We start from the raw sequence: 18,361 nt of genomic DNA, 5'->3' as shown, positions 1-18,361 counted from the left end.
CATCTCAGTGAATGGGAAGAGAGCCACAATAACCATGCCTTTAACCATAGCGGTGTACCATTTACTATTCATCAAGTTCAAAACCAGTATACTGCAACACCTCTATGCATATGGTCTCAGTGCTGTTTAATACTGGAAATCCATGCCACATTAGCTAGCCAGTGCTAACACGCTGATATCGCCGTGTATTAGCCTGTCAGCTACTAAGAAAATAACAGCTTTAAATAGTATCTTGACTGGTCTCCAGCACAAAATAGACAAAAAAAAATAAAATAAAAAATATTGCTGTTGGTTGGTTGTCAGTGGGAAACCCTATTAAAGATAATGAAAACAGTCTGTCTAACTTTATCTGCCCCCAAACACAAACCTTGAAATTCCCAGCAATGCATTTAGTATTCAAGTAGTCACGATTTAATCCCATCAAGCATTATAAGAAGCCGTCGAACTACAATGACCTTTAACACTCAATATGATGCTGCACTGCTCTGCGTGCTCATATCACAGAGGAGCACCAACATAATGTCTGATATTCCCAAGCCTTCAGTTTATGTAAACATAGAGCCTGAAAAATAAGCTACTGGGAGACAGTGCAGATGAAGTATGACGTGGCAGTTACAAAATGTGGTTTCATTTGAAATGACTGAAATAAAACAAGACACTGCTTGTTGCAAAGCAATTCAGAGTCCCAGATAAGTCAGAAGACAGCTTAGCTTTTTATTCCAAAATTGCATTCATCTGAAACAAAGTGATCAAGCAGAAAATAAACACTGGTGACAAGACATTGGTGTTTGAATCCATTCACCAGGCACTAAAAGGCAGCTGAATGTTGATCAGTTATTTATTGCTACAGAACATATATGCTCGTCCCTGCTTTGCTACTGCCACAACTGCAACACAAGTCTTTGTAAAAAAAATAAATAAACTGGACCTGCGATCACATCCAGGTCACTTCATAACTCTGAAAGTTACCAAATTAAAGGCTGGTGCATAAAATGTAGGGATATTGATTTTATGTAACTTGGAGTTTGAGTGGTTCAGACTTTAAAAAAAAACAAAAAAACCAAAAAACTTTTAAACAACAAACTGCAAAATGTTTTTCACCCTGAGGTTTGGTTCAAATTGAGAAATCACTCCTTTGCATTTGGAGGTTCCTGTCAACATCCGGCTCTTGTTTTCTTTGCCACATTCTCTCCTCCATCTCCTTTCCTCATCTGTCAGTGCTCTTAGCAACAAGCCTTACATGGACTCAAGACAGCAACTGACCAAACACTTTCAGTCACTCTACACAGTCTACATTCATTTCCAGCTGCATCACCATTTCTTCTATACAAACTCAACCTGCAGTAGTTGCATAATCAGTCTTGGACCAGAAAATCCCAGTGGGGACTGGTGGGAAAATGAGAATATACCTTATCATCAGCTTTGATACTTTTATTGTGGAGTTCTACTCTACTGCTGAGCCAAACTGGAAAATGACATCAGATTTAAACAAAAAACTATCTGGGTTAGGGAGATTTAAACATTAGCTTTGCTTCACTTACTAACCGCAGAGATATATTAGCCACAAAAAGGTTTCTGGTTTGACAGACAGGGTGCTTCGCCTCCGTGCTAGGGCTCTGGCTGGGCCTTGGGGGCTTAGGTCCTTGTTGGTGTGTCGCCGAGGTTGTGGGCGGGTGGGGGCACAGGGGCTCAGCCCTGGTGCATCGGCCTAACTAGGGGGCTCTTCAACTGACAGGGAGTTTGTTCCATCCTTGCAGGAGTCCACTCTGCAGGTGGGAGAGAGTCACAGGAGAGGTGGAGAATAAACTTAACCTGGGTGTCTACTGTCTTGTGCAGTCTGGGAGATGATTGAATGTTAGGGTAAAGTTTCCTCTGCAGTGGGGTCAGGTGGGCTGCCCCAGGTCCTGTGGGGGCTGGGCGGTCCTGCTGCCGTAGGCCCCGGTCTGGATGGGCCTGGGCTCCCTTGCCTTGGTGGGTGCCAAAGGACGGGGGTGCCTACTGGGGTCAGCGGGGGAGCTGAAAGCCCATAGAAGTCGGAAACATTTAAAAGGTTTAAAATATACAGGGCATCCAATAGTACTCCAACTATAATGCTGTTGTAGCCACTTAAATACCAAATGCTTCAATTTGCCCTGACTGAAATAATAATCTCATGACTTCAATTTAAATGCAGGCTCAGCCTTAATTTAGTGCATTCTGCCAAAATGCACTTGAATAAAATATAGTACAAAAGTCTTTTCTCATTTTTCCCCATTTCTAAGTTGTAAGTGATCTTTAAGAAAAGCTACAAATTCATCAATATGGATGAAGGAGGTCAGAAGAGAGACAAAGTGAGTATCTACAGTCATCTGTACAACACAATAGAGCCTCTGTCATGGTTTGGTGGTTCAGCCAGTGGTGGCGATATTGATGGGATTATAAACAGAAAATATTTAATCATCCTGTAATACAACCTAGAAAGTGTCTGATTGGCAACTGTTTCAGTTTTCAAAATGACAAGAACTCCAAACACACGGCCAAGGGAGTAAAAGCATACCTGACAGCAAAAAGCTTCTCCCCAGAGCCCAGACCTCAACATTATTGAAGCAGCGTGGCATCATGTTAGCAAAGAACAGAACAAAAAGGCAGAAACATCCAAAGAAGAGCTTTAAATGTCCTTCAAGAAGCCTGGAGAACTATTTTCAAAGACTACTTAAAGAAATAACAAGAAACTTTGCCTAAGAGAGTTCAGGTTGTTGAAGAATAAAAAAAAAGGTACCCAGACTAAATATCGGCAAGCTTGTTAAAATTGCACAAACACTGTTTTTGCCTTTTAGACTGTTGTTACATGTAGTTTACCCGAGGCGGGAAGTAACAAAGTATTCCTACTTCGTTACTTTACTTCACTTGAGTAGTCATTTTTCTGACCAGTTTTTACCTGCTAAAAAACAAACTGAGGTAGACTGTGTTATTTGAAGTTTGCATGAAAACACTGTTTAGTACAGGATAAACAGGTTACTTTGCTGTACTGTGATGGATTTAAAGCATGTGAGTGATGCACAGAGGCTGTAGTGCTGATGGTCAGAGTTAGGTTACATAAAAGGGTTGCAGAGATGAATTTGAAGTTAAACTGATGATCCTTAGATTCATTTACTGAATTCCACCTTCATATGAACCCATCTAGAACAGGGGTGGGAACTCCAGGCCTCAAGGGCACAGCTGATTCAAATGGCTAAATGAGCTCCTCAAAATGTCTTGCAGTTCTCCAGAGGCCTGGTAATGAACTAATCATTTGATCCAGGTGTGTTGACCCAGGGTGAGATCTAAAACCTGCAGGACTCCTGCCCTCGAGGCCTGGAGTTTGACGCCTCTGGTGTAGAGGGTGGAAATCAGATGGAAATCAGCCAGGACAACTCATGAAACAGCTTTTGACACAAAGATAAGTAAAACTCAGCGCAGCAGTAGCAGCAGGTCAGCTGACCACAGCCTGTACATGAGAATCTAATGGCTCCCCATACTGAGCCAGTACAATTGATTTTAGGGTTCCTCCACCTGCTGAATCCACTGTAAACTCTTCCCTACACATTTTCATGTTGAGAGGCAAAGTCACCCTCTACAATGGAGACAACAGAAAATAGAGCTTTTTGTTCCGTTTCCCTTCTTTCTCCCTGCTCATGTTCTACTTACCTGAGTGACAATTTAGACTGAAATAAAGTTAGTTTCCCATCTACTTATTTTATTTAATAATTTAATATAGCCCAAGGTTCAGTTTGCTTTTCATAAAAATAAGAGGTAGAAACGTTCTTCGAGGAGCTACCTTTACTTTCTTTGAGTACGTTTCAGAGCCTGTGCTTTTTACTTTTACATGAAGTTGAATCTGTACTTCTACTTAATTACAGGATGCTTTTGCCACCTCTGATGTTTACACACCTTTCATCAAGCTGGATGCACTCATTTCCCATTTTCCTGGCAAAACAAGAAAAGAGGAGAGACTCAAGATTTTTGCTCAGTGTTGTATGTGTGTGACACACACACACACACACACACACACACACACTATTTGTTCAAGCTCCACTCAGGCGGCTGTAAAAGCTTTCACTGTTCAACTGTCATGAGGCTGGGAGGACAAAGACAAAGAAAGTTGAAGGGGGTATCAGTGTAACCAGCACCACATCTACACAGCTCTGTTACAAAAAAAGACACTTTACTGTAGTCAAAAAGCTAAAGGCACTCATTATGCTGAGCCTCTGTGGTCCAATCACACTGCCAAGCCCAGTGTCCTATATTTAGCCAATTCAAAGCATTAAAATCACAGAGGACTTCAATCAGCAAGAACAGAAACATGCATCCAAATTTAAATGAGGAAAAAACTCTTAACACGGCCACAGCTATGCAGCATCAAACCTTAATGAGCAACAACATGAACTGATCCTGTTCCAGGAAAACATACAGGAAATCATGCTCATCCACCTGATTGTAGTTTACAGCACACATGACAAAAGCGAGTTTGACTCAGATTTACGGACTAATCACTGACTTCCAGTCAAAACCCGTCTTGCGAGTTACTCAGTTGACCGTTTGTTCCCAAGCGAGTCACTAACTGTGGTGACAAAAAGAATACAGACTGATTTGACCACTGCATTAAAAGACGGTGTGCAGGATACAAATGCAGGTCAGTGCACTCTAAGAGTTTTTATTTTTCTTGCTGCATGCACTTGTAGTCATACCGTGGAAAGCAAAAAATGAGTGGAGCGCAACAAAGAAAACACATTTTGTGGTACTAGCAGCAGTCAGCGGTCTGCATTATGATAGAGTTTTACACTGAAAATGACAAATCCCGTGAAAAGGGCCGACACCACCCATATCCTGTGACACAGGTTTGCAGAGACTGTGTTGATGACCTGAGTGAGCAGTTTGATGAAGCAATATCTGTGAGCAATCCAGTTTTTTGTTTTTTTTTCTTTCCTCGTGTGATGCAAGAACAAGGTGTTGCAATCTTCAGGTAATATTTTACAACTGAAACTTACTTGCGACCCTTAAAGCATCCGTACATCCCTGCCATGGTATAACGATGAGATGAAGCCAAAACGTGATTTGTGCGTTTTCCCGATGATGCCCAGTTTCTTCTGGTCTATGAATTTAAAGCTCTCAAACCCAAAAACTTGAGGTTTTTGTCTTCCTTTGCCCCTGTATAATGAAGACTTCTCGCTCTTCGCAGTAGAAAAGATGCCACTCCACAAGAGAAGATCGCCTTCCTCCAAGTCAAACCATCCTCTGAGGTTCCTCCCACTTTTGAGTTCCACTGAAGTCAAATTTCATACTGACCTCTCTCCTTTCATAAATCTGGCAGGAAAAGCACCAAAGCTAGCCAGTCTAAACCACTCCAAGACTCGCATTCAACTGCAGCCAAAGTGGGACGATCATAATATCGTGCAAGCAGCACAAAAATAGAGTTAGAAAAACTGAATCGCCCTTTAAAAATGAACAATTCACCAGAGAGAGAGGAAAACGTCTCTTCCCCCAACGACCACGTCCCACAAAAGAAGAACAAATTCTTTGAGTGGTACAATGCAGTGATGAAAACAATGAACTATAAATGACTGACTGGCTGCTGCATGCTTTGCTCCTCTCCTCCCAGTCACCACGACTGGTAATGCTGCTGAAGCACAGAGGGAGGAAAGATAAAGAGGGAGGAGAGAGGGAGGGAGGAGGCATGTGTGAACAAGATACTCCCCCCACGACCTTATCCTTCACCGTCTCTTTCTACTGTTTAGATATAATTAACCAGTGAGTGCCAAGTGGTTTATTGTTAATGTTTACTTTTACTAATATTACCTCAGATGTTTCCCCATAAAGACAGTGAGCAAAGTATAAAGTGTGTTGTTATTTGCAGTAACAGCACACTTTATATCCAATATAGCCTTCATAGTTAACCCTAAAGACAAATGATTACAAATCACTGTCAATTGTTATATTGATACAGCCGGTTAAGACCAAACCTAAAGAAATGTTTAAACTGGGCACAAACATGCCACTGTCCTGTCTGTCCAATATGAAGCTGGAGCCAGCTAGTTCTCGTAAAAAAGTAAGAAAATCTACTAGTCTTCACCGCTGAACCTCATTAGTCACCATGTAAATTCCAAGCAGCAAGCTCCAGGACTGGATAAAGAAAAACAGAAATCAATCTGAAGAGGAAGTGATGGAAACTGTGGTTTCGTAAATGGCCGATTTACTCCCTTTTTATAACAGTTTTGGTTCTTTTTGGTAATTATATCCACAAATAATAAAAAATATATTTAAAACAAGTAAGTGCCTTAACCTGCATTCTTTTTAATAGCCACCAACAGATGATAGCGGTGGTTGCAAAAAACACTTTGGCCCTCAAACTTGATTTCAGTAAACTCTTTCCTGGTGACCCATTCAATTTTACTAATTAAACTATTAAGTTGATTTTGTGTATTTTTTTTGTCATTTTGCATTTCAGAAAAGTAGACTTCCCTAGCTCAAGAAGTAGAGCATCTACGAATCAGAAGGTTGGTGGTTTGATCCCTGATCCATGCCAAAGTTTCTTGGGCAAGATACTGAAGTTAGTGTGTGCGCGAATGTTAGATAAAGACACTTAGAACAGAAAAAAGTGCTCCTATGAATAGTTGTAAATGAGGTATAAAGCGTCTTGAATATACTAGAGTAGAAAAGCGCTACATTTCCATTTACCATTTAGCAGAGGTGGGACCAAGTCATTGTTTTGCAAGTCTCAAGTAAGTCTCAAGTCTTTATCCTCAAGTCTCAAGTCAAGTCTCAAGTAATGTCAGGCAAGTCAGAGTCGAGTCTCAAGTCACTGGTGTAAAAGTCCGAGTAAAGTCACAAGTCTGAAACTTTGAATTTCAAGTCCTTTCGAGTCTTTAAAAAAAACAAACGAAAAAAATAATGTTGCAGTTATGCTAAATGTAAATATTAGACCATGTAATTTTTAAATCTGTGTTTTTCTCAACACATGACAAAATAGTGAACTTAGAAAATATACACAAATTGTGAAATTGCACCTCTTTAAAATGCAGCTCAATTAAACCTAGCTCCAAGAATAATTTTCACCGACATTTCTGAGATAAGCCGCATGTTATTCTTGGATGCGGTTGTAGGACCGGCTTTAAAATCGCATGACAAAAATATCATACACATTAAAAAAAACTGTATCACCAACGTAGCCTGGACAACATTTGCTAGTTAGATGAAGTCAGCTATCTCATCGTAGCATATTTATATGCATATTTATAATCATATGGTTCTTGGAGTGAGTGCACACACTCATGAAGTTTAGTAACTTCAGGTCACTGCAACAAGCCCAGGTACAGTTTACCGACGGATGGGTACAGGACCTTGAAATGCACCGTGTAGAAAGTAAAGACCATCGTACGTATCATAAGTTTACCAGTCTCACAAATTGTCGTCATAAATACACATTCGTTAACCGTTTATTAATAGGACCTTTGAGCTCAATGGTAATTAATTAGTAGTGGAAATAATTTCTGGTACCCATCACAGAAATGTAGCAGTGACAATAATATTGTATGCTGTAATCGTACTGGGCAATTAGTGATACAAAAAACCTGTTTTATCCTGTGAATAAAAGTATATGTTTTTGTCAATGTACCATAATAACAGAAGCGAAACGCAATATTGTGTCAGGACAATTCACTATTTATGCACAATAAATAAAGGAGCATAGCGCAACAATTTCTGTTCTTGCTTGTAACCTATATCACCAATTATGTTATGAAAATGACGTATTAACTACTAAAAAACACTGACCTTGTGTAAATGCTTGGAGCAGACTAACCTGTGAGCTGGAGTGTTCTGGGACGTTATATTTGATCTTTGAATGGCTGCAATCCAGTCGCCTCTTTGTTACTTCGGAAACATGAACAATTTCTCTTCAACGACGTAATCCGATAACAACCGATCTCTTTACCCGTCGGCTTCCCGTGGCTGTCATGCGACCGGCTATTGCAGTTAATAATACAACAGCTTCTTGACATTTTTGTGTTTCTTTTTATCGCTGTATAACTGATTTTAATTGAAAGCCTGCGTGCGCTAGTACCGCTTGCCACGAGTTCCCAGAATCATTTGCGGTTCTACCCGTGAATGACGTCACATTTTCAATCTCTATATAATATGCATGTTAAATTTTATATTTGGGGTAAAATATCAAGTCTTTTCAAGTAAACCGGTTCAAGTCCAATTCAAGTCCCAAGTCATTGGTGTAAAAGTCCAAGTCAAGTCACAAGTCTTAGAACATTTTTTCAAGTCAAGTCTAAAGTCATAAAATTAATGACTCAAGTCTGACTCGAGTCCAAGTCATGTGACTCGAGTCCACACCTCTGCCATTTAGCTGTGACGGACAAATTGTTAGCTGGTGAGGATGCAGGTTCACAGTCTCTTATCAAGACAGCAATAATAAAAAAAATGGTCATCTTTAAAACCGGACTTCCCGACTAAAACCTGTCACAGAAATTGCATCCATCTTTAATACCATCTAATAGATCAAGGCTCAGTGTTTTGAATTAGCAGGGTTTGGCTTCTTCAGCAGTAGCTTTAGCTGCTAGCTATCTACGGGGCTTCACCTATGCCAATTTCAACCATGTTTGCTACCTTTAGAGCCATTTAAATACAATAGTCAGACAAATAAGAAGACTTGGAGTACAGTTAATTTCAATAAAAAAAACCGACCAATGCTTGCTTTAGTTTTCTTGCTTTAGTGAATGAAAATGCTGCTTAACCTTAAACACAGAGACATTGCTAATCCTAAAAAAGCCTTCAAAACAGAACTGTACCACCACAGTAGGTACACCCATGTTTAACACATCATCTGTGGTCATTTACACACAATGATGATGTCCTGACTTCATATCCTGGGCTACTTTAGTGCTGGTATGTTTACTAAGCTATTTGTTTCTATTTTTTATGCTAAGTTATGCTAGCAGTCTGGCATCACCTGGAATTAAACCATAAACTCTCCGTTACAATACATTTGACCACATGTCAGGGTTTAAAAATTAGTGGAGCATTTCAGTGTCCTTCAAATACAAAAGGACAGAGCCCAATGTTCTCTGCATCTCAGTAGGAGGCCTAGCGGTCGCGCAACAGCCTGTCGCAGCTAATCGCTATAAGTAGGAAGCTTAACCACTATCAGCCACTACAGCTCAGAGCGCTTACACTGTGTGTGAGTGGCTGTGAAGTGACTAGGGGCTGATCCTGAGATTTCCTGCTACAACACTGAGTCAATTTTAGCTAAGAGGCCAATTTTTTAAAATGATCATTAGAAGATCACTATATATCAAAACAACTAGGAGCTGTATGCCGTTATCTGTAACAGAGCATGTGTTTACATGTTTAAACAGTTAAAAATGTTGTCGGAGTGATAAGAGTGAAAGTATAAAGTCTTGCTTTTGTCACACTACAGACATTTTTATCCTAGTGATCTTATAGTGACACAAACACACAAATCACATGAATCATCATGGTGTTGACATAGTAATGCTGTTAGTGGAACAGATTTCTCAATCCCAACATGCCCAGACTGAATACTGTCTGTGTGATTCAGTATTCACTTCAGACATGTCAAAGCTTTAAAAGTCACTCTGTCACACAGACAGAGTGACTTTTAAAGCAAAGTACTGGGATTGGCATTTTCAGAATAAATATAATGTTCACAAAAAATAAATAATTTGCAGATTTAGCATTACGACCAGGTGAAGTGAAGCACAGGCAGGGAGTGAACCCTTAATTTATTAGTGTGTGTGGCAACGCTGTATCAGTTCCAGAGCTCAACAGCTCCATTTCAACACAATAATACACAAACACACAGATCAGTTTTAGCATGCTGGGATTGTTGGGAAATGTCTTTACTCATGCGTACACACCCCTAGCATAAAGTCCTACCAAGGACTGAAGTTGTGTAGACGGAGGATTTCCACCAATTTAATCTACGGGTTAATCGGCGTTTCCACCAATAAATTCACTGCTGAATTGGCTTTAGTTGAGATTGATGCCTGAAGCAGGCTCTTGGGATTTCCCATCCTGGTATAGTCTGTGCATTTATTCATTTCTAGTCCGTTTTCTTTTAATCGTGTCTCTCCCTGACACATTTGTTGTACAAAACATAATTTGTAGAACAATAATTCTATCACCTACATTTTTTCATATTTTAAGTCTTTCGAGGAACTTTAAAGTGCCGTTGGATGATTCCGTAGTGAAATAGAAAGAAAAGGCTCAAAATTTAAAGAAATCTAAAGTCTGCTTCCTGTCACAAAAAACTGGGTCAAACCAATTAGACAAGTTAAGTTGGTGCTCGGCTGCCAGGCAGCAGGAAAGGAAGTGATGTACAATTTTGATTAGGCAATACACCAAACGCTGCACAGACAGCACTGTAGTAATTAGGAGGCTATCAAGCTGTGTAGGGCCCCAATGTTTCTGTGTTTTCTTATTCATCGTCTCTTTTTCAGGCCATTCATACTCATAGCCCCTCAAACTAAACAGCAAAAGTTTAGAAAATAGCACGCTTATTGGTAATACTCTCCTGGTGTTTTTCACTGTACCTCGAGTCTCGCACCACCGAAAGGTCAAAGGTTAGAGATGCTATCGTTAGGCTTGGGTGCCGGACTCTGTGATTTTTAGGGTAACAACCAAATTATGTCCATACTGAGTGTCAACAACCATAAAACTACTAATCATCCAAGTTAACAATGAACAATTTGAGATTTGAACCTTCATAGTGCCCTAGTTGGAACAACCAGTGCATTACTTTTAGCTTTTATGAGTCATGTAATCCAAGGATGTCAAACTTAAGGTACAGGGGCCAAAATTGGCCCGACAAAGACTTCAATCAGGTCCACTGGAAGGCTTTGGAAAATGTAAACGAGTGAATCTTTATCTGTATTTTTAGAACTTTTACAGCTTTTCCTGCCAATAAAGACCTTTTTAAAAACTTTTTGAACAAACAAAAGCAAAAACAGTCAGTCCGTGGTTAGAAAGAAATTAAAAATTCTGTGAATAACCAAAAACATTATCTTTTACAAATACAGGACAGTCTGAACAATGAGCTGTCAGGACTTTTTCTGTAATTTTACACATTTATCATGCAGAAAAACTGAGATTTACTGTTGAAATTTGTTGTTTGCGTCTCAGGAATTCAATGTTTAGGTAACTCATTCAATGCCAGCCATTGGCAGTGAATGAGTTAAACCCATTGACTCATTCACTGCAATTGACGGCTATAGACGTCAATTGCAGTGAATGAGTCAAATGTCTTCACTCAACCCACTTAAGTCCAAAGTGGGCTGTATGTGGCCCATGAAGTTTTATAGCGGTCACAGAACAACATCAGCATTTATGACCTCCGCTAAAGTTTGGCAGCGTTTGCCTGTGTGTCATTCAGTCTGTAAACACAATAGGTCAAAAAGTTTTGAATGATTCTGATAAAACTTTGTCAAGGTGTAGAGTGGGGTCGTGTTAACGAGCCATTCAAATGTAGCTTTCTCCGCCGAGGTCTTCAAGTTCAACCTAATGATTTATTGGGTGAAAGCTGATCACAAGCCTTAAAACTTAGAAACTGTGATTCTTACAAATGGAATATAGATATAGAAAGTAACACATAAAGATTTGAAATATCATGTCACATTTGAGCTCCGACCTTTCTTCAAAGTCAGTGATAACAATACTATTTAAATCTATGTTACTTACTGCCATTGTGTTTATCGACAGCATATAGACATAATTATTTATACATTATCTAATTATCACATTACAGTTTGCATCCAAATATGATGCCATTGTGTCATTTACATTTCAAATCTGTCTTTCAAGTTAACTCCACAATGTGTTACATTTTTAAAGAAAGTACCATCAAGAGAAAGAGCTGCATTGTTAGTTATAATAATACTATATAATATTTCTAAGCTCAGGTTACTCACGTCCAGTTATTTACAAATCAACACCTGTTATGTGTAACCAGAGTAGACATCGGTCATGTTACCCTCATCTAATTCTTACTGCACTACAAACTTCTTAAAGTACCTTTAAGAAGAATAAAGAAAACAAACTTAATATATACAACATACATACATACTATTCCCTTCAAAGTAAATACTGCCCTGAGTGAGGCGCTTTGCTGGAGGTTTGCACTCTGAGTGCTTCTTGTTTAGAAATGCATCTCTGACTATTTGACGTATCCAAGTCCAATATTCACTCTTCCTTTAGCTCTGTGTTGTTTTCCACCAGGTCCTGAAAGTGATAACGTGTTCAGGTTTTGTGATGTATGAAGCTGCTGAGTTTTTATTTAAAGTCTGGTGCTAAACTATTAGTATACAGTAAGTCTATAAGTTACATTAATATAAACAAAACTGGAATAAAGGCAATTAAAGTGATCAACAGGCCATAAAACCAAAATATTAATGAGAGCAGCTTTAACTCTACATGTGGGGTCTGTCTGTTTTCAGGTATCAGTAACACATCCAACTGAGGCAGCTTTTAAAATGAACTCAACTCACTAAATCTCTGAGGAAAAATAGACTCCAGCCAAAGGAGATTTATAACATCCATTTGAGTAGGTTTCCAGAGTCTCTGTGTACACAAATTTCTCAGTGCAACTCATCATGGCATGGCGAGTGCATGTTCGTATGTGAACAAGCATGTGTGAATCAGACAGCTTTCTGTTTATAGAGGCACAAGGAATGTCGGTCAGTTTCCCCTGGAAGAGGGGGGGAAAAAAAGTGGATACTGGTATTTCCTGAAACGACCCCGAGTCTGGACCCACTGAGAGAGAGACTCAAACAGTGATGGAGAGAACGGACGACTCGCAAAGAAACAACTAAGAGATATGAAAATGTGTCATCTGGATCCATCGGGGATGAAATACATTGATAGAAGTGAGCAAATTATAAGTTCAGCATGTTTTCAAACAAGAGTCTAAAAATAAAACGAATCTTTTTTAATTTAATGAAACTTAATATAATCAGTGATGGACACCTCCATTCATTAAGCTGGAGCCACCCTCGGCACAGCTGTGGGGTCTTCACTGAAATGACTGATGGTTTTTCATGCAGTGCTTGTCCCTCCTACCTACCGTGATGCCAGAAAAGCCTCCACTCGGCTGAAATGCCCCAAGTTAGATCTCTGGACTTGTGGTCAACCCGGAGGCCTTGCTTCTCTTCTCTATTCTTTCCATCCCCTTCCTCATCTCCACCGCTCCTTTTCCCTCGGCTGGCTCCGGTTCTGCTTCCTCACTCACCCTCAGCACAATGCATTCTCCTTCCCCTCCGGTTTGTGGTTTCTGCGCGTCGCCTATTCTCGCCAACACAACGCACACAAGCTGATCTAGATATCTCTCCCTGTATAGAGGAAGAGGAGGGGAATCACATTGCTCTGAATTCCACCTCACATCTGGAAACCATCTTCTTCCTCTCCCTCTTTTTTTCCCTTTTCTTGCCAGTCTCTCTCCCCCCTTCTCCATTGCTCTATGCTGTAATGTAAATAGGCCTGTAATCATACTCCTGCCCTTAGCCTGCCGTGCTGGGTGGTGGTGTGTGTGAGAGAAATCTTACACAGAACACACTTCGCCAACAAGCGGAGATCCCCGTCTTCCTTCCCTCTATCTCAGGCCCCAGCTGAGCTTTATGGGGCGATAAAAACAAAACCCTATTCTTCAACTCTATTTGCATCAATTGCATGCGTGTGTGTCTTTGAGTACTAAAGCAACTGGAGGCCCCTTAGCCACTAATACAAAGTATATAACTGAATGCCGATGACCTAATGACCCGAGAGTGAAGATTTTAAGAGTGTCATCTCATTGCTCCATAAACTGAACTCAAGGAGAAGCAAAGGTACCTTTGTTTAACTGAAGCAGTGAGGGTTTATTCTTGGGGTACAACACACTGTTTTTCCCCTAAAACTGTTAAAGAAGGTTTTGTTTGGGTACAGTTGTCATGGCAAAGTGAAGTGCTTCTTGGTTTCCCAGCAAAACCTGGCAAGTCCATCATTAACACTACACGTTTTACTTTCTTAAAGGACCAAACCAAAGTTTGCTCATTACTGCCTGTATGTAACCAACACTTTGATTGAACACAGACTGCTAAATGCTGCCAAAGATATCAGTATTTAGCAACTACTGTGCTCATCAGCTAAAAACTTAATGAATCCCATTCGGTTTGAGAGACAAATTACATTGAACTTAGAAATTCTTCCACAATCTCAATAAGCTTTATGGGATAGCTGCTCATGTAGTCGCTCAATACTGTAGCGGTTCACACATTCGCCCAACAAGTTAGAGAAGCCGGTAAAATACCTACCAAATCCAACCGATGGAGCTATTTATAGTGTAGCTGTCCATTAATACAAAGTTTTGACTGATGACATTTAAATTTCCATCATTTCTATTCCCACCACACGACACCAGCCCAGTGTGCAGCGGCATTCAGTGCGAAAACAACCTGAAAGTTTCAACAACTATAGTTCCTCTAATGACCACTCGAGGTTGGCTTTAAAAGTGATCGATCCCCAACAGAGGCCTTCATCATTGATAAATGGAAGAGGTTTTGAACCACCAGGACTCTTCCTATAGCTAGCCGCTCAGCCAGTCTCAGTAATCGGGGATAGAAGGGCCTAACGCTGACACAGCTTCAGCACTGCTCTGTCGGCGTTAGACGAACATCCCAGAAGGACAACCATTATTGCACTGCTCCACCAATCAGGCCTGTATGGTGGAGTGGCCAGATGGAAGTCACTCTTCAGTCAATGCTGAGGAGACAGCCAGAAAATCTGCCTGGAGTTTGCAAAAAGATACCTGAATGTTGTTTCCCAGACCACGAGAAACAAAATTCTCCGGTCTGATAAAACAAATATTGAATTCTTTTGCCTGAATGCTAAGCATCATGTCTTTAGAACACCAGGCACTGCTCATCACCTGCCCAATGCTGTCCCTACAGTGAAGCATGGTGGTGGCAGCATCATGCTGCAGAGATGTTATGTGACAGGGAGATTAGTCAGGGTCCAAAGTTAAATGGAGCAATGTACAGAGACACCCCTGATGACATCCTGCTCTAGAGTGCTCTGGACCTCGGACTGGGTGAAGATTCATCTTCCAACAAGACAAACCCTAAACCCACAGCCAAGATAACAAAAGGACCGGCTTCAGGACAACTGAATGTCTCAGCCAGAGCCCAAAATTGAACCTGAACATCCCTGCAGAGATCTGAAAATGTCTGTGCACTGATGCTCTCTATCCAGCCTGATGGAGCTTAAAGGTTCTGCAAAGACAAATGGGAAAAAGTGCTCAAAAACAGGCGTGCTAACTCCTGCCACAATCGCTTCAGTCAAGTACTGAGTAAAGGCTGTGAATTCTTATGTGCATGTTATATATACATAATTTTTTTAATAGGTTTGCAAGAATTTTAAGCAAACCCTTATCCCATTAGCATTATGGGTATTATTTTGTGTGTAAAGTTTTGAGGTAAAAAGTGAATTTAATCAATTTTCGGAGGCTGTAACACAACGAAATGAGGAACAAGCAAAGTCCTGTGAATGCTTGATTGAATAGGCTGTCTCAATGCTAAAGAGGTTTTCCAGGACTTTAGCTGACACGGACTTGTTTTTCCTGACTTTGATGAGCAGGGTGGCAGATGAAACCATCCAAAAAGATTTCGTGCCTCCGAAGTATAATCGATATGAAAAGATAACGCTCACTCAGGCTGCACAGGAAGCAAGAAGTTAGGTTTTAAAGACCATCCAGTTACACTCCGAGTCAGACACACAGGAGCATGTTCTGTCAAATTATGAATGACTGAATTGTCATGACAGCACTCCCTCACAAAGAAAAACTGTTTTTTTTAAAGTGACCTAGTGATGGACGACCTAATCAGACCTTTAATAAAGAAGACTTTGACAGTTGACAGTTCACACACACTCTCACAGAAGCCTATTTCTCCAAGCTTCTCAATCCGACAACCAGCAGACAAACTCGTGCATCTTCATTCAGTGTGATAACTGGATTTACTGCAAAGCACTGAGTGATACCACGTCATTATTCATCAAGATCTCAGAGCGCTTTGACGTGTAATGGGAATCTGCTTTGTCGTCACTTCCAGAACAAAGAAATGACGCAGTCAGAAGTCAACATCGTTCTCAGATCAATAGTGTCATTTATTCAGTCACACTGACAGACAGCATGACTCTGTTCTGAATCACTCAGTGTCTGTGTTCAGGATTACGGTGGTGAAACGCAGCGAAAGATAACTGTTTAATCTGGACCGTCCTTGACCTGCCTCCACCAAACACTGAGCTCACACGCATGCACTGTGTGTGTGTGTGTGTGTGTGTGTGTGTGTGTGTGTTCTCACTAAGTCTACAGGGTTGTAAAGAGTGACTGATCAGGACAATAGGCCTAATATGCCTTTAAAGGCTACAGTAAATGAATTATATGGAAACCTTGCATGAGAGGCGGTGCATGGATGAATCACAGGCACTGAGCTGCTGAAGGAGAAAAGATCAGCTGCTGCTTATAACCAGGGTCCTTTTGACAGGTTAGCCAATTAAAACTAGTTCACTGAAAACTTACTTGGAGAATAGATTAAAACCTCAAATGCATCTTAATGTTCCCAGAATGTTTCACAATAGATAACAACAAGTGGCAATCTTTGAAGAACCAGAACAGCTTTGCTGGTGTTAAATCATGTGATGGAAAAAGTGCCTGACCAAAGTTGATTTTTAGGGGGATTACCACCAACCTACTTCCAGTTTAGCCAACGTTACACACTAATCCAAAACAGAATGTAGTTGAAACACCAGCAAAAAACAAAAAATACATAAAAACTAAGTAAAAGGACTTCAGGAACTCCAAAGAATAATTACAGCCCACCTACAGTGCTGTCTGCAAATCAGAGCCCAAAGAGGAAAAACTAAAATAAAACGTTTTATCCCCTCAACTAATTCAGTTCACACACAAACAAGCACAGCAGCGTGTCCGGCACACTGTAACAAGCACATGTATCGATTACTACCAATCAGACATCTCCATCTCCGGGCAAAACAAAGCTGAAGAGTCCCAGAGATGACGCACAGTTGGCCGGGAAAGCTTGTAGCCGTTGCGGGGATACTCACTGTGTCTGCTGAATCTCAAACGGCCTCAGGGTGAAGTCATCCCTCAGATACTGAAACCAAGACATCTGCGCCGTCACTGGACTAATGATTGGATTATTTGTCTCAGTCGTGGGCTGGCGTCCTCAGGTCCGTGATGCTGCGTTCAGGAGACACCACGGAAACTCCGCAATCCCGTCTCACCAACAAATCATTAGTGTTTAGGTTTACACTCCAATCCTATTTTTTAATATATAAATATATATAAAGTTTAATAGCGACCCACACTACTGATATCTTCCTAGGTTGGGTTCAGGAAATAAAGAGGCGTTAACCGGTTCTCGGGGTATTTAATTAGCGGGTTTTGATGCCTTTGTGGAAGATTTCCTCTGGGTGTTCTCAATGTGGAAAATGCTCTAATTGCACTTACACAAAAGCAAAAACATGCACTCTACTGGATATGTCGTAATACGTCCATTCAGCAGCGATCCTTGTGCTTTTTCCAGGATAGGTGTTTACTGAACAAAACAAGAGTACACACAGTCCAGCGTGCCTGTGGTTAATAACGTTAAAACCAACTCAAGCATGTAACCCATGAATTCTATTAGTATACTTAAAAGAAAAAAACCTGGAAAAGCTTTCGAAACACACAGTTAGACAATAATGAGAGGATTAGGATCAAGTTACATTAAACAGCTTCCCCGTCAAGTTTCTGTTAAACACAGGTTGTAACTTATTAAGGCTGAACAAACCACTAAATGGTCTTTGACGTGGGTCCCAGTAGACTGGTTGCTAGGCTAAGGAACAAATCACAGGACGGTGTAGTATCGTTGCTGTTGATCAATTCGCATTTTTCCAAGGGACACTTGAACGCACCTTAAGCACGAACTGAACACCGCCCAGCTGACTTTAGATCAGATAAGAAAATTATGTCTGCAAGAAATGATCTTTTAACAAAGTCACAGCAGCTCAGAGGCAAACTGAGGTGTGTGTGTACAAACTCGCATTATACAGCTCCGACTGTCAGCGGGGCTGAAGGGGAGACACAGGTGTAGCTACGAGGCACAGGTTCAAATGAGCGCAGTACTTCAGATCCAAAAGTATGTATGTGGTGTTAAGTTAAAGAGAACCTGCTATGCTTATTGCTAGCTCCATTTTTCATTGTGTGTGTATTATTTTTATTCTCGGAATGCTACAGCAGCTTTGTATGACAATTCGATATAATCTTTATTTGTCTCATACTGGGCCTTGGTAGACC

General features: G+C 40.6%; 1 protein-coding gene across 8 annotated transcripts in view; it reads right to left on the bottom strand.

Annotated features, from left to right (window-relative positions):
* The window catches only part of LOC309719498 (uncharacterized protein), a 47,893-nt gene extending 30,623 nt beyond the window's left edge, over window positions 1-17,270 (bottom strand). For 2 of the 8 annotated variants that reach the window (XM_082555655.1, XM_082555656.1), the window contains exon 1: window positions 17,128-17,270. In XM_082555655.1, the coding sequence (XP_082411781.1) occupies window positions 17,128-17,192 (65 nt within the window). In that variant the 5' untranslated portion in view covers window positions 17,193-17,270. Of the gene's footprint in view, window positions 1-3,909; window positions 3,957-5,006; window positions 5,641-13,099; window positions 13,375-17,127 lie in introns of those variants that run through there. The other 6 variants (XM_082555661.1, XM_082555653.1, XM_082555658.1 and 3 more) reach the window with 4 other exon arrangements.
* Window positions 17,271-18,361: the final 1,091 nt, after the last annotated feature.

Source organism: Aulonocara stuartgranti (assembly GCF_965226115.1).
Source record: "Aulonocara stuartgranti genome assembly, chromosome: 2".
Lineage (NCBI taxonomy): Eukaryota > Metazoa > Chordata > Actinopteri > Cichliformes > Cichlidae > Aulonocara > Aulonocara stuartgranti.
Note: the sequence above shows the minus strand (reverse complement) of the source record. Positions and strands in the feature narration are given on the sequence as shown.